The 14,971-nt window shown below is 38.1% G+C and overlaps 1 protein-coding gene across 9 annotated transcripts in view; it reads right to left on the reverse strand.

Moving 5' to 3' along the window:
* Positions 1-14,971, reverse strand: part of ASH1L (ASH1 like histone lysine methyltransferase) — a 207,335-nt gene that overhangs the window by 28,986 nt on the left and 163,378 nt on the right. For all 9 annotated transcript variants that reach the window (XM_067037683.1, XM_067037687.1, XM_067037648.1 and 6 more), the window contains 4 exons: positions 13,790-13,835; positions 13,568-13,676; positions 6,878-7,084; positions 6,606-6,752 (listed from right to left, as the gene is read on the reverse strand). In XM_067037683.1, coding sequence (XP_066893784.1) covers positions 6,606-6,752; positions 6,878-7,084; positions 13,568-13,676; positions 13,790-13,835 — 509 coding nt within the window. The remainder of the gene's footprint in view (positions 1-6,605; positions 6,753-6,877; positions 7,085-13,567; positions 13,677-13,789; positions 13,836-14,971) is intronic.

Below are 14,971 nucleotides of genomic sequence, written 5' to 3' on the forward strand. Positions count from 1 at the left end.
TTGCTGATTTGAGCTCCTTCTTGATTTTTAATGTAAGCATTTATAGCTATAAATTTCCTACTTACCACTGCTACTGCTGCATTCCATAAGTGTTGGTATATTGTGTTATCATTTTCATTCATATCTAAGTATTTTCTAATTTCCTTTGTGATTTTCTTTTCTGACCAACTGGTTGTTTTAAAAGTGTGTGAATTTCCAGTTTTGTAAAATTTCCAGTTTCCTTTATGTTACTGATTTCCAACTTCATCCACTGTGGACAGAAAAGTTACTTTCTATGATATCTTGGTTTTAAAATCTATTGAGACTGAATTTGTGCCTAACATATAGTCTACCCTGGAAAATGTCCCATGTGCACTTGAGAAGAATGTAAATGCTATTGTTGGGTGGAGTAGTCTGTAATATCTTTTAGGTCTAGTTGGTTTATTGTGCTAAGTCCTCTGTTCCTTACTTATCATCTTTCTCTTTGTTGTTTTCATTACTGAGTGGGGTGTTGAAGTCTCCAATTATTACTGCAGAATTGTTTATTTCTCCCTTCAATTCTGTCAGCTTTTGCTACATATATTTTGAGGTTCTGTCATTATGTGTGTAAATGCTTACAGTTTTTGGATCTTCTTGCCGAAGCTTTCTAAAAAACACATGTTCTTCTTTGTCTCTTGTAACCTTTTTGGGTTTAAAGTCTATTTTAGCCATTCCTGCTCTCTTTTGGTTACTATTTACATGGAATATCTTTTCCCATCCTTTCACTTTCAACCTGTTTGTGTCTTTGGATGTCAACTGAGTTTCTTATACACAGTATATAGTTGGATCATGTGTTTTTAATCTATTCTGCCAATCTTTTATAAAAATTGAGGTATAATTGACATAAAATATTATATTAGTTTTAGGTATAACATAATGATTCATTATACGTATATACTGCAAAATGATCACCACAATGAGTCTAGTTAACGTCCATTACCACACATGGTATCAAATTATTTTCTTGTGATGAGCTCTTTAAGATTCACTCTCTTGGGCTTCCCTGGTGGCGCAGTGGTTAAGAATCCGCCTGTCAATGCAGGGGACATGGGTTCAAGCCCTGGTCTGGGAAGATCCCACAGGCCATAGAGCAAAAAAGCCCATGGGCCACAACTACTGAAGCCCACATGCCTAGAGCCCATGCTCCACAAGAGAAGCCACCACAATGAGAAGCCCAAGCACCGCAATGAAGAGTAGCCCCCTGCTTGTCGCAACCAGAGAAAAGCCTGTGCGCAGCAACAAAGACCCAATGCAGCCAAAAATAAAATAAAAATAAATAAAATAAAATAAATTTATATATATATAAAAAGATTCACTCTCTTAGCAAGTTTCAACTATACAATGTATCATTATTAACAATAGCCACCATGCTGTACATTTCATCCTCATGTCTTATTTTATTTGGACCACCTTCACCCATTTTTCCAAGCCTCCAAACCCCTAACTCTGGCAACCACCAATTTGTATCTAACAGTTGTTTTTTTTTTAAGATTCTGCACGAGTGAGGTCATGTGGTACTAGTCTTCCTGTTTGATTTATCTTATTTAGCATAATGCCCTCAAGGCCCATTCATGTTGTTGCAAATGGCAGTATTTCCTTCATTTTTATGGCTGAATAATATTCCTTTGTAGATATACACATTTTCTTTATCCCTTCATCCACTGATGGATACTCAGGTTGTTTCCATGTCTTAGCTACTGTAAATAATCATGCAATGAACATGGGAGTACAGATATCTTTTTGAGTTAGTGTTTTCGGTTCCTTCAGATAAATACCCAGAAATAGAATTGCTGGACTGTATGGCAGTTCTATTTTTAAATTTCTGAGGAACCTCCAAACAGTTTTTTGATAGTGGCTGCACCAATTTACATTCCCACCAACAGTGCACAAGGGTTCCCTTTTTTTCACTTCCTAACACTTCCTACTTCTTATCTGTTTGATAATAGCCGTTCTAATAGGTGTGAGGTGATAGTGGTTTTGACCTGCATTTTCCTGATGATTAGTGACATTAAGCACATTTTAATGTACCTGTTAGCCACCTGTATGTCTTCTTTAAAAAGATATAAATTCAGGGACTTTCCTGATGGCCCAGTGGCTAAGACTCTGCATTCCCAATGCAGGGGGCCCAGGTTCAATTCCCAGTCAGGGAACTAGATCCCACATGCTGTAAGTAAGAGTTTGCCTGCCGCAACTAAAGATCCCACCTGCTGCAATTAAGACCTGGTGTAGCCAAATAAATAAATAAATATTGAATAAAAAAGATGTATATTCAGATTCTCTGCCTATATTTAATTGGATTTTCTTGCAACTGACTTGTATGATTTCCTTATATACTTTGAAGATTAACCCCTTATCAGATTTGCAAATATTTTCTCCCATTCTGTAGGTTGTCTTTTCATTTTGTTTATGGTTTTCACTGCTGTATAGGAACATTTTAGTTTGACTAGTCTCACTTGTTCATTTCTGCTTTTAGTGCCTTCCTCCTGGTGTTCAAACCAAAAAAATATCATTGCCAAGACTGACGTCAAGGAGCTTACCCTCTGTTTCCTTCTAGAAGTTTTATGGTTTTAGGTCTTACATTCAAGTCTTTAAGTTGATTTCTGTGTATGTTGAAAGATGGTGGTCTAGTTTCATTCTTTTGCATGTGGCTATCCAGTTTACCCACACCCTTTATTGAAGAGACTGCCCTTTCCCCATTGTATATTCTTGGCTCCTCTATAATAAATTGGCCATACACGCATGGGTTTATTTCTGGGCTCTCTATTCTGTTCCATTCATCTATGAATCTGTTTTTCTGCCAATATCATACTGTTTAGAGTATTACAGCTTTGTAATATAGTTTGAAATCAGGAAGTGTGATGCCTTCAACTTTGTTCTTTCTCAAGACTGCTTTGACTATTTGAGGTCTTTTGTGGTCTCACAAAAATTTTAGGATTATTTGTTCTATTTCTGTGAAAAATGCCACTGGAATTTAATTTTTATTGCACTGAATTTGTAGGATGCATTGGGTAGTATGGACATTTAAACAATATTAACTCTTCAAATACATGAGCACAGAATATCTTTTCATTTATTTGTGACTTCTGGAAGTTCTCTCATCAGTATCTTACAGTTGTCAGTGTACAGGTCTTTCACCTCCTTGGTTAAGTTTATTCCTAGGTATTTTATTCTTTTTGTGCTATTGCATACAGGATTTAAACAAATTTTTGATAGTTATTAGCGTATGGAAATGCAACTGATTTTTTAAAAAATATGCATTTTATTTTATTAACTATTTATTTATATTTTAATTAATTTATTTAATTTGGCTGCGCTGGGTCTTAGTTGTGTCATGCGGGATCTTTAGTTGTGGCATGTGGGATCTTTAGTCGGCAGCATATGGGGTCTTTAGTTGTGGCATGCGGGATTGTTAGTCGCAGCATGTGAACTTAGTTGCGGCATGTGGGGTATAGTTCCCAGACCAGGGACTGAACCCGGGCCCCCTGCATTGGGAACATGGAGTCTTAGCCACTGGACCACCAGGGGAGTCCCTGCAACTAATTTTTATATCTGACTTTGTCTTCTGAAACTTTACTGAATTCATTTATCAGTTTTAAAAGTTTTTTAGTGGAGTCTTTAGAGTTTTCTATATGTAATATTATGTCATCTGCAAATAGAGACAGTTTTACTTCTTTTTCAACTGGATGCCTTTTATTTATTTTTTCTTGCCTAACTGCTCTGGGTAGGACTTGCAGTATTATGTTGAATAGAGGTGGCAGTAGTGGGCATCGTTGTTTTCTTCTTGATCTTAAAAGAAAAGCTTTCAAACTTCCACCTGTTGGCTTGTCATATATGGCCTTGATTATGTTGAGGTACATTCCTTTACCCACTTTGCTGAAGAGTTTTTATTATAAATGATGTTGAATCCCATTCTCTTCTGGAGAGTTTAATCTATTTGCCTTTAAATTAATTATTGATAAGGAGGGAGTTATCTCTGTCATTGTGTAATTTGTTTTCAATATGCCCTATAGCTTTTTGTCCCTCATTGCCTGAATTCCTGTTTTCTATAGTATTTAGTTTTTTGGAGTGAAATGTTTAAATTCCTTCTTAATTTCCTTTTGTACACAGCTGTAACTATTGCATTTGTGGTTATCATGAGGCTTACACTGAACATCCTGAAGTTATAACACTATAATTTTAACACTATAATTTTATTTATAGCAGCTTAACTTCAATTAACATATAAAATCTCTGCTCCTTTACAGCTCTCTTTCTACTCCTTTCAGTATCACAAAATTACATCTTTATAACTGTGGGCGCAAAAAAATAAACTAATAATTCCTTTAAATGCATTAGTCTCCTAAATTATGTAGAAAACAAAAAGTACAGTTAGAAACCACTGTTAACAATTCTAGCTTTTATAATTGCCCATGTATTTACTTTTATTAAGATTTTTATTTATCCATATGGCATGGAAGTACTGTCTATAGTGTCCTTTCATTTCAACTTGCAGGAGACCCTTGAGCATTTTTGCAGGGTAGGTCTAGTACTTAAAAATTCCCTCATTTTTTGTTTATTTGGGAATGTTTTGATTTCTTCCTCACTTTTGAAGGACAGTTTTGCCACATACAGGAATCCTTTTAGCATGCTGCATACACTGGCAGTGCCCACTGACTTCTGGCCTCCAAAATTTCTGATAAGGAATCTGCGAACTTTCTTACTGAGGATCTACTGTATGTGATGATTTGCTTGTCTCGTGCTGCTTCCAAGATTTGCTCTTTGTCTTTTGAAAGTCTGATTATACTTGGTATGTGTCTCTTTGAGTTCCTCTTACTTGGAGTTTGGGAAGCTTCCTGGATATTTATATTCACATCTTTCACGAAATTTGGGAAATTTTCAACCATTATTTCTTTGAATATTCTCTCTGCCTCTTTGTATCTGTCTTCTCCGTCTGGAACATCCACAATGCGTAAGGTTGTTCTGCTTGATGGTGTCCCACGGGTCACTTAGGGCTCTCTTTTCTTCAATCTTTTTCTTATTCCTCAGGCTTGCTAATTTACATTGTCCTCATCTTCAAGTTCACTGTTTCTTTCTTCTGCCTGCTCAAACCTGCCTTTGAATCCATCTAGTGAGTTTTTCATTTCAATTACTGTACTTTTCAGCTCCAAAATTCCTTTTTGGTTTCTTTTTAGGCTTTCTATCTCTTTACTGATATTTCCATTTTGTTCCAACATCATTTTCATGACTTTCTCATGAAAGAAAGTTTTTTTCAAGACAATTTCCTTTAGTTCTTTGAGCATGATTAGGGCAGCTGTTTAAAAGTCTTTGTCTAATGTATCTGCCATTAAGTCTGTTTTAGGTTCAGATTCTACTGAATTATTTTTTTGCTTTGATTGGACAATACTTTCTTGTGTCTTTGTATTCCTTGTGATTTTTTTGTTGAACACTGGACATTTGAGTCGAATAATGTGGTAACTCTGGAAATTAAAGATTCTCCGTCCAGTTTGCTGTTGTTATTATTTTTGTTTTTTTTGATTGCTGTAGGCTGTCTCTGTGCCAAGGATCAGCCTTAGGTGTAAACTTAGTATCTTATGTCTTTTCCAATCCTTTTGTTGGATATGGGCAGTCACTGTCTATTCCCCCTTATATATGCAGTTGTTTTTTAACATCTTAGTCTTTAATTTCTGTCCCAAAAGGGGAAAAGCAAAAAATGAAGGTGGCAAAAAGAGGGCACCCGTAAAATCTCCTGGGAGTCACTTTAGCTGGAGGGAGAGGGACTTGCAACAATGGTGGAGGTACACAGTGGCTGCCTGCTTCTTTGCACCTCTGTGATCAGAAGAAGCAATTAGAGCATAGGTACCTAATATTTGGAGAACAGGGTCCTTTTTATCCATGCTAGTATCTGCAAGTTGTATGCAAGATATTTCAGGAACACTTGCACAGCTGCCTGCCATGTGGCTGTGGGTACGGATGAGTAGCTGCTACTATGCTAACACCTCAAATTGACTGAAATGATCCACAACTGACCATCTAAAACTTCCCCTGGACGTTACAAGCCTTCAACAGACCCCAAAGTTCCCAAAGAGCTTTATCAAACAGATTCTGCTAGTGCAATTGTCTAAAGGGAGACAGATTCCTTGTGCTTCCTACTCTATCATCTTCTCAGAATCCTCTCCTAACATGTTATCGTTTCTAAACTATTTTTTAGATGCATTTTTTCATTCTCAATTAGATTCTAATCTATTACTTTTATTTCTCATTGTGACAAATCCAGTGAGGATGTGATAAATATGCTAAATGCATGGATGTGAGAAGAACCATGTAACAGTGCTTGGCACATAGTAAGCAGTCAATAAATATTAGGTATTATCACACACACACACACACACACACACAAAATATTACATTCTTCTGGGAGTGAGTAGTTACGATGAAGTGTGAAGAAATAGTATGAGCTTACTCTCTACCTGGAGGATCTGGTAATAATAGGGAATTGCCTGAGCTGCTTTGTGTAAGCTGACTAAAATTGTGGAAAGATCAATCTCTGGATGTCCTCAAAGCTCTCTGCTCTGTTGGAGTCTTGTCTTCACCTTCCCCTGCTTTCTTACCATTTCTGCATTTCACAATTTGGGTCACAGCTGTGGTTGATGAATCGGGCCTCATTTCCCATGCGGTAACTGTCAATCACCATCCCACTATCCAGGTTCAGACAATAGTGATCACTGTGATTATGATACTGCTCAATCATCCTATTCCTAAAGAGAAGAGAAATGATTGAAAGTCAATTAATGATTAAGTTGAAAGTAAATTTCAAATATTTCATTTTCCATACTAATCTGGTAACTTTGCCATTTTACTGGAGTATCATTTACCACTGTACCTGAACTCCTGTTCACTGACAACCTCCCCTAGGTATTCAATGATGAACTGCCCAGCTTTTAGGGGTTCTTTGGTTCTGATTCCCCAACCTTTTTCCTCAGCTCGAAATCGTTCTAGACATTGCACCCACTCATGCCTCTGTATCCTCTGGTTACAGCACTGCTCACCACAGGGGCAAGTGTTGGGGGAACACTCAGCAAAGATCATTCTAGAAAGAAAAGGAATAATTGTATGTCAATTAACACTATATATAACCTTCATGAACCCATTCTTTACACAGGAATTTAAAAAATGAATGCATAAAATTAATTTTTATTTTAATAAGGTTAGATTGGTTAACAAAGTTAACAAGGTAATAATATCTAAGTTCAAAAATAATACTGAAAATTTCCAAGTCAAGTTGCAAACACTGATGCTTCTTATAAATTAATGAGTTAATTGTCCACTCAGCATCCTGGGTAAACACTATCATCTTTAGTTCTGGGCTAAGAATATATGAACTGTAACCCATAGAGGAATTAATAATCTGATGATTACACTGCACTATCGTTTTGAAGTAGCTCATAGCCATTTACAGATTTTTTAAAACATTGTGGTAAAATACACATAAAATTTACTATAACATTTATCATCATAACCATTTTATTTTTTAATAAATTTATTTATTTTTGGTTGCGTTGGGTCTTCGTTGCTGCGCGCAGGCTTCCTCTAGTTGTGGCAAGCAGGGACTACTTTTCATTGCAGTGTGCAGGCTTCTCATTGCATTGGCTTCTCTTTGTTGCGGAGCATGGGCTCTAGGCATGCGGGATCAGCAGTTGTAGCATGTGGGCTCAGTAGTTGTGGCTCACGAGCTCTAGAGCACAGGCTCAGTAGTTGTAGTGCATGTGGGATCTTCCTGGACCAGGGCTTGAACCCATGTCCCCTGCATTGGCAGGCGGATTTTTTTTCTAATTTAAAAAAAAATTATTTATTTATTTATCTTTGGCTGCATTGGGTCTTTGTTGCTGTGAGTGGGTTCTCTCGAGTTGCAAAGAGCAGGGGCTACTCTTAGTTGAGGTGCGTGGGCTTCTCTTGTTGCGGAGCATGGGCTCAGTAGTTGTGGCTTGTGGGCTTAGCTGTTCCATGGCATGTGGGATCTTCCCAGAACAGGGCTTGAACCCGTGTATCCTGCATTGGCAGGCAGATTCTTAACCATTGCGCCACCAGGAAAGCTCACAGTTTACAATTCAAAGTACTTTCAGAGCTGTCTGATTTATTCTTCAAAAAGATATTATCTTGGGCTTCCCTGGTGGCACAGTGGTTAACTATGGGCTGTTTGCCCTTTAGATAAAGATAATATTTTTAAAATAAATTTATTTGTTTTATTTTTATTTATTTTGGCTGCATTGGGTCTTTGCTGCCCACAGTGTCAAATCACATAAATGAGCAGTAAGCAGAGAAAGTATCCACTGGACTATTCTTTAAGACAATCAGGGAGTTCCCTAGTGGCTCAGTGGTTAAGAATCCACCTGCCAATGCAGGGGACACGGTTTCAAGCCCTGGTCCAGGAAGATCCCACATGCTGCGGAGCAGCTAAGCCCATGTGCCACAACTACTGAGCCTGTGCTCTAGAGCCTGCGAGCCACAACAACTGAGCTGGCATGCCACAACTACTGAAGCCCATGCGCTTATAGCCCATGCTCCACAACAAGAGAAGCCACTGCAATAAGAAGCCCGTTGGGCTTCCCTGGTGGCGCAGTGGTTGAGAGTCCACCTGCTAATGCAGGGGACGCGGGTTTGTGCCCCCGTCTGGGAGGATCCCACGTGCCGCAGAGCGGCTGGGCCCGTGAGCCATGGCCACTGAGCCTGCGCGTCCGGAGCCTGTGCTCCGCAACGGGAGAGGCCACAACAGTGAGAGGCCCGCGTACTGGGGAAAAAAAAAAAAAAAGAACCCCGTGCATAGCAATGAAGAGTAGCCCCCCTTGCCACAACTAGAAAAAGCCCACGTGCGGCAATGAGGACCCAACACAGCCATAAATAAACAAACAAATAAATAAAAGAATAAAAATATATTTAAAAGCTTTAAGACAATCAGTTTAACTTGTAAAGACACTGCCTTACTGTCAAATTCACCACAGTTTTTCTTTGTTTTGCTGATTTCTTTGCTGCATGGATATTGATGAACACCCCTCCTAGAACTGTCCTCCTATTTTGGGCTTTGTTGATCTTTTATGATAATGGACTTCCCACCTTTACAATAACAATTCCTGTCTTTTTTTTTTTTTTTTTTTTAAACAGGAATCCTTTTCTCCTCTCTACTTTCCATGGCATATTTATTGCTCCTCTTTTCTTCAAAAGGCTTATTCATTTTCATGGCTTTTAAAAATAATTAATTAATTTAGTTTTTGCTGCGTTGGGTCTTTGCTGCTGCTCTTCGTTGCGGTGCTCGGGCTTCTCATCGCGGTGGGTTCTTTTGTTGTGGAGCATGGGCTCTAGGTGCGTGAGCTTCAGTAATTGTGGCACATGGGCTCTAGAGCGTAGGCTCAGTAGTTGTGGTGCACAGGCTTGGTTGCTTTGGGCTCTAGAGCGTAGGTTCAGTAGTTGTGGCGCACGGGCCTAGTTGCTCCACAACATGTGGGATCTTCCTGGACCATGGCTCGAACCCGTGTCCTCTGCATTGGCAGGTGATTCTTAACCACTGCACCACCAGGGAAGTCCTATTCTGTTTGTTTTGATAAATGACCAAGACAAGCCCTTTAGCTGTATAAAAGTAAAACATGTTTCTATTCATTGTCTGGAAAACATAACTATAAACTTACCAAAATCTGAAAGTGGATGCTGCAAACTAAGATGGGAAGACTCTGATTTAGCAATGTAAATTGTCATTACCTGTAGTCATAATGCCCTTGAAAAATTAAGAGAATTTTTCCCCCCTCTAAATATAGATCATCTGATTGCTCTTTCTCTCACATGGTAAGATTTAAGGTTAAACAATCATTGAGAAATGTACTAATGTGATTGACTTCACTAGCTATGGAGGTCCGAATGGAAATGTGTAATGGAAATGTGTTTTCACTCAAATGAAATGAATGTTCCTACTATGAATCATGCTAGGTAGGAAGGAGTAACCCTTGGAGGCAGGGGAGAGGATCATTCAATCCCGACTTTTTAGGACCAAGAATTTGAGGAACAGGGTTCTTCTAGAGCAAAAGGTGAAGGCTCCTAGAGATTCTCATTGGTGGGCAAGTAGAAGTGAACTGCTCTCAACAAAGTAGCATAGACAGACTCTAATAGGGAGTTAGACAGGGGCCCTGATGTTCACTGCTGGTGGCATAAGTCTCACCAGTAATATACATTTATCTTCTAAGTATTCAGTTTTGTTACACACCATGTCTGTCCTTTTGGAGAGCTGAAGGAGTGGGTTCTGTATGTGCTATGAGCAAATGGGCACAGCATTAAAAAATAGCTTGAAATGAATGACAAGACTCTGTTCCAGGGAAAGAGGAATGTTCTGGAGCAGCAATGGGTTTGATATGGATGGTGTACAGAAACAAATATCCACCAAGGAAGATCTATAGTATTTATAAAGTGTTGGTGATTCCTAGAAATTGTTTGGAAGAAAGGAAAACAAGTGTTTAAAGTAATTGTAAAACCCCATTATTTCTTTTAAAAATAGTCCTGAGACTTCCCTGGTGGTACAGTGGTTAAGAATCCGCCTGCCGATGCGGGGGACATGGGTTCGATTCCCTGGTCTGGGAAGATCCCACATGTCGCGGAGCAACTAAGCCCATGCACCACAATTACTGAGCCTGCACTCTAGAGCCCTCGAGCCACAACTACTGAGCCCATGTGCCACAACTACTGAAGCCCGTGTGCCTAGAGCCCGTGCTTCGCAACAAGAGAAGCCACTGCAACGAGAAGAACGTGCACCGCGATGTAGGCCGGGCTTCATGCAACTAGAGAAAATCTGCACTCAGCAACGAAGACCCAATGCAACCAAAAATAAATAAATAAAAATTTAAAAAATATAGTCCTGAATCAAGTGTTCCCTCGGCTACTTACAAGTAAGTACAGTTCTACATATGAGTCTTGCATGGATGTGAAAGTGGATCCTGCCAATCCTTTAACTCCCCCACCCCCTTAAATATTTACAGAACTTTGAATACAAAGACAGGTAAGACAAAGCCACCCTACATTTTAGATAGCTCCATTTAACTGAATCTTTATGAGGGTTACTTTTAAATATACAAGGAAGCACCCACCGAATAACATATTTTAATTTTTCTTAGTTATACATTTATCACATTCATTAGACACATGATGATGTAGTGCTCATATTCTCATGACACAAAGTTGACAGTACTGTGTCTGAGTGTTTGTTTATTTCTTATTTAGGGGTAAGTTTTGGTTTTTTTGCGAACAATGACAACATAATGGGAAGGATAAATGTGACACCCATACTAAATGATGTAAGGCAACCAATGTTATTATGTAAAGGTAAATGTTCAAATTTCAATTTTTAAGAGATTAAAAGACTATCAATACGTATACAATAAGCAGTGTGGTACAGTGGAAAGAACATGACTTTTGAATCAAACACATGTGGGTTCAAATTCTGTCTGTCACTTGTCTTATGTAATGTGGAACAATTTACCATCCAAAAATCTAGGTTTCTTCATCTGTACAATGTAAAACTATCACCTACCTCTTTGGACTACTGTGAGAAAGAGAGAAAATAAGCAATGAGGCAGCTATATTGTAGTAACTTTCATAGACAATAAAATATCATACAAACAAGCACAGAAAGAGATGCACATTTAAACAACTTTAAGGACATACAATACTCTAAAATACTAAAGCACTAGAAATAAAGTTAGATGTTAATAACTAAAGGCGGTGGAACTATGGGGAAATAAATATATTTATATATTGGTGGTGATACCAAAAATTAACTCAATATTTCATGACAGCTATTGGATAGTATACAGTAAAAATTATATATATGTCCTTATAGTTTGTACAGGTATTTCTTCTTTTGAGAATACACTCTAAGGGTTAAAAAAGAAAGGAATCTACACAAAGAGTTTCATAGTAGTGCCATTTTAAATAGCAAAACATTAAAAATAACTTGAATAATGAACAACAGAAGGGCAAACTGTGACATACTAACCTAAAAAGGATGAGCTTGTGGATCACAATGATACATAAAAGTGCATATATAAAATATCTGTGAGTAAAAAAAATCAGCTATCTATAACACCAAGCTATTACTACTATGTACAACTGTATGTATGTATAATGACAAGATGTGAATTTACAGTGATGTACATAAGGGAGAATTCCCCAACTGGCATGCTAAAGCAGAAATGCTGATTCCCTCAGCCCGCAGGACAGTTGACTAGAGATGGAGACTGGGAAAGCAGCTGTCTTTTTCTAGGAAAGCTATCTAGAACAAGGAGCATTGATAGGAAGTTCATTAATTCCTTTTTTGCTATAAATATGCTTATGTTACTAAAAACCAACAAATTCTATCTCTACTCCTTTGTCTCAATTAGACATTTCCATTTTGAAATCTCAATGTCATTTAAAACTCAGTGGTCCCAAATCAAAATCATAATTTTTATCACCAAACCAGTTAGATTCCACCTTTCTATCTCTGACAATAGCATAACCATCTCTCATTAGCATCACTGACTCAATCATCATGTGTATATCTGCTATATGCTAATGGTTTATCAACCTAGTTTCCCCCCCGCCCAAATATATCATGGCCTCTTTCTTCTCTTTCACTGCCATCATCCTACTTTTACTCCCTCATTATGGCTACCATATACTGAGATCTAGGAAGGTTTCTAGAACCTGTGCTTAATGAATTATAAACATTGTTTCATATAATCCTCACAAACCTCTCCATAAAGATGGTACTATTTTTATTAGAGGGGTTAAATAACTTTCCTCAGGTCACTTAATTAGTAAGAGGATTTAAACCTGAGGACATAAGACTCTAGATCACATTGTTTTCTGTTACTCTATTTAGCCATGTTATGGGCTGAATGTGTCCCCTCAAAATTCATAGTTGAAGCTCTAGCCTCCAGGGAGACAGTATTTGGAAGTAGGGTCTTTGGGAGTCAAATAGGTTTATATTAGGTCAGAAGGGTGAGAACCTCCTAATGGGATTGGTGCCCTTCTAAGAAGAGGAAGAGAGAGAGAAATCTCTCTCTCTCTCTTTCTCTCTACCATGAGCATGCACTGAGGAAAGGCCATGTGAGCACACAGGGAGAAGGCAGCTGTCTATAAGCTAGGAAGTGGGTCCTCATCAGACACTGAATCTGCTGGCAATTTGTCCTTGGACTTCGCAGCTTCCAGAACTGTGAGAAATAAATTTCTGTTGTTTAAGTCTATGACATTTTGTTATAGAAGCCCAAGCAGACTGAGACAGCCCAACAATTAGGTTTTATATACTATCTTTGTGCAACTTCTTGCGGGGAAATCAAAGAGCCTATTTAACCTTTCCCTCTAAATGAAGTGACTTTTTTTTTTTTGGCCACGCCCCATGGCTTGTGGGATGTTAGTTCCCCAACCAGGGATTGAACCTGGGCCCTTGGCAGTGAAAGCACGGAGTCCTAACCACTGGACCGCCAGGGAATTCCCCTAAATGAAGTATCTTACAGATCGTAAAGCCTGTGCTTACAGAATCAGTTTAGTACAGTACCTATTGAGGCAGTCATCCACACAGCCCTTTTTGGTGTCATCATCCGGTTTCTTACAGTTACAAGTGGTAGCCTCATAACCAGAAAGGGGTTTGACATCAACGTAGACATCTTGAGAGAAGACAGCAAAGAATAGTTTGTGAATATATAGGATAATTTTTTAAGTACCAGGCTAAGAACACTGATTGTATGGAGGCAGAAAAAATAGCTCCCACGTTACTCACTTGAACGGATTTTTTTATATAGTGGGACATCTGGTTTCTTGTATAGCTAGAAGAAAAAACAGAAAAATCTTGATATAGCGTTCAACTTCAAATGCCAGAAAACAGTATCAATCACTAAAAATAGAGGAAATTATCCACGTACTCTACTCATATGGAAACACTTACAAGACTTTCTGGGTTGGATAATTTGAGGTAAACTTGGTGTGATCACTTTTTTACCCTGAAATAAAAGGTGACTTACTAGATCAGGGTTTAAGAGAGAACTAGATTCAACAGAAGCAATACTAAGTAGTTTAAAGAAAATACATTTTTTGTTAGATGTTTCTTCAGCAAGTTATTAGACAGACGTAAATGAAAATCACACTGCAGATCAAAGCTTTACATTTGGATAAATTAAGGTTGTATCTGCCGCTATGAAAAGAATGGAAAACTTGCACAGGGCTTGTTTAGATGGGCTGCGTAGGTATATGAAATGAAAAAGATGAGAACCCTTGGCTTTTTTAGGGTGAGTGTTGTAGGGAAACACATTTCACGTTTTAATTAAATCAATTAATTTAGTGAACAAAGGGGAGATGGCAGGCAGGATAATGGTGCTCTCATACTGCAATAAAGAATGCATTAGGAAGAAAATGTATTAGGTCAGTCGGTCAGTGTTTTGCCATAGAAGACAGTACCCCCCCAAAAAAGGCAACTTGGTTTAAGCTAGAGTGTACTAATCTATAAGAATAATCCCACCATCATTTTTCAGTCGGTATAGATTCAAAACACTATCTCCTTCATTGTTATGAACTCTCTGAGACAAATATCTAACATACTGATCCTCTTAGAATTCAAGAGAGGCCACCAGAGAAGAGAATGTAGACGGGAATGTTCACTGCTTTTGGCTTTTCAAAGTCAAACTTTGGTGGAATTCTGGCAAAACTCAGGAGCCTATTTACCTCATTTGCATGACTATTTCTCAATGGTTGTTCTCAATATGAATTCTGGGGGCTTTAGCTTAATATAAAAATAACTAGGGGAAACATTTCAATTAGGTAAGCAAGAGAGAAAACCAGCACCTTCCCATTTTTAGTTCCCAGTATATTTAAATATCTTTTAAAAGTACAGGAGTGTTAAATATTTTCCCTGTTTCCTTTGGTAGAAGACTCTCTTTTACATATGAAAAATAAATTCCAAACTGAT

Source organism: Kogia breviceps, chromosome 1, assembly GCF_026419965.1.
Source record: "Kogia breviceps isolate mKogBre1 chromosome 1, mKogBre1 haplotype 1, whole genome shotgun sequence".
Taxonomy (NCBI): Eukaryota; Metazoa; Chordata; class Mammalia; order Artiodactyla; family Physeteridae; genus Kogia; species Kogia breviceps.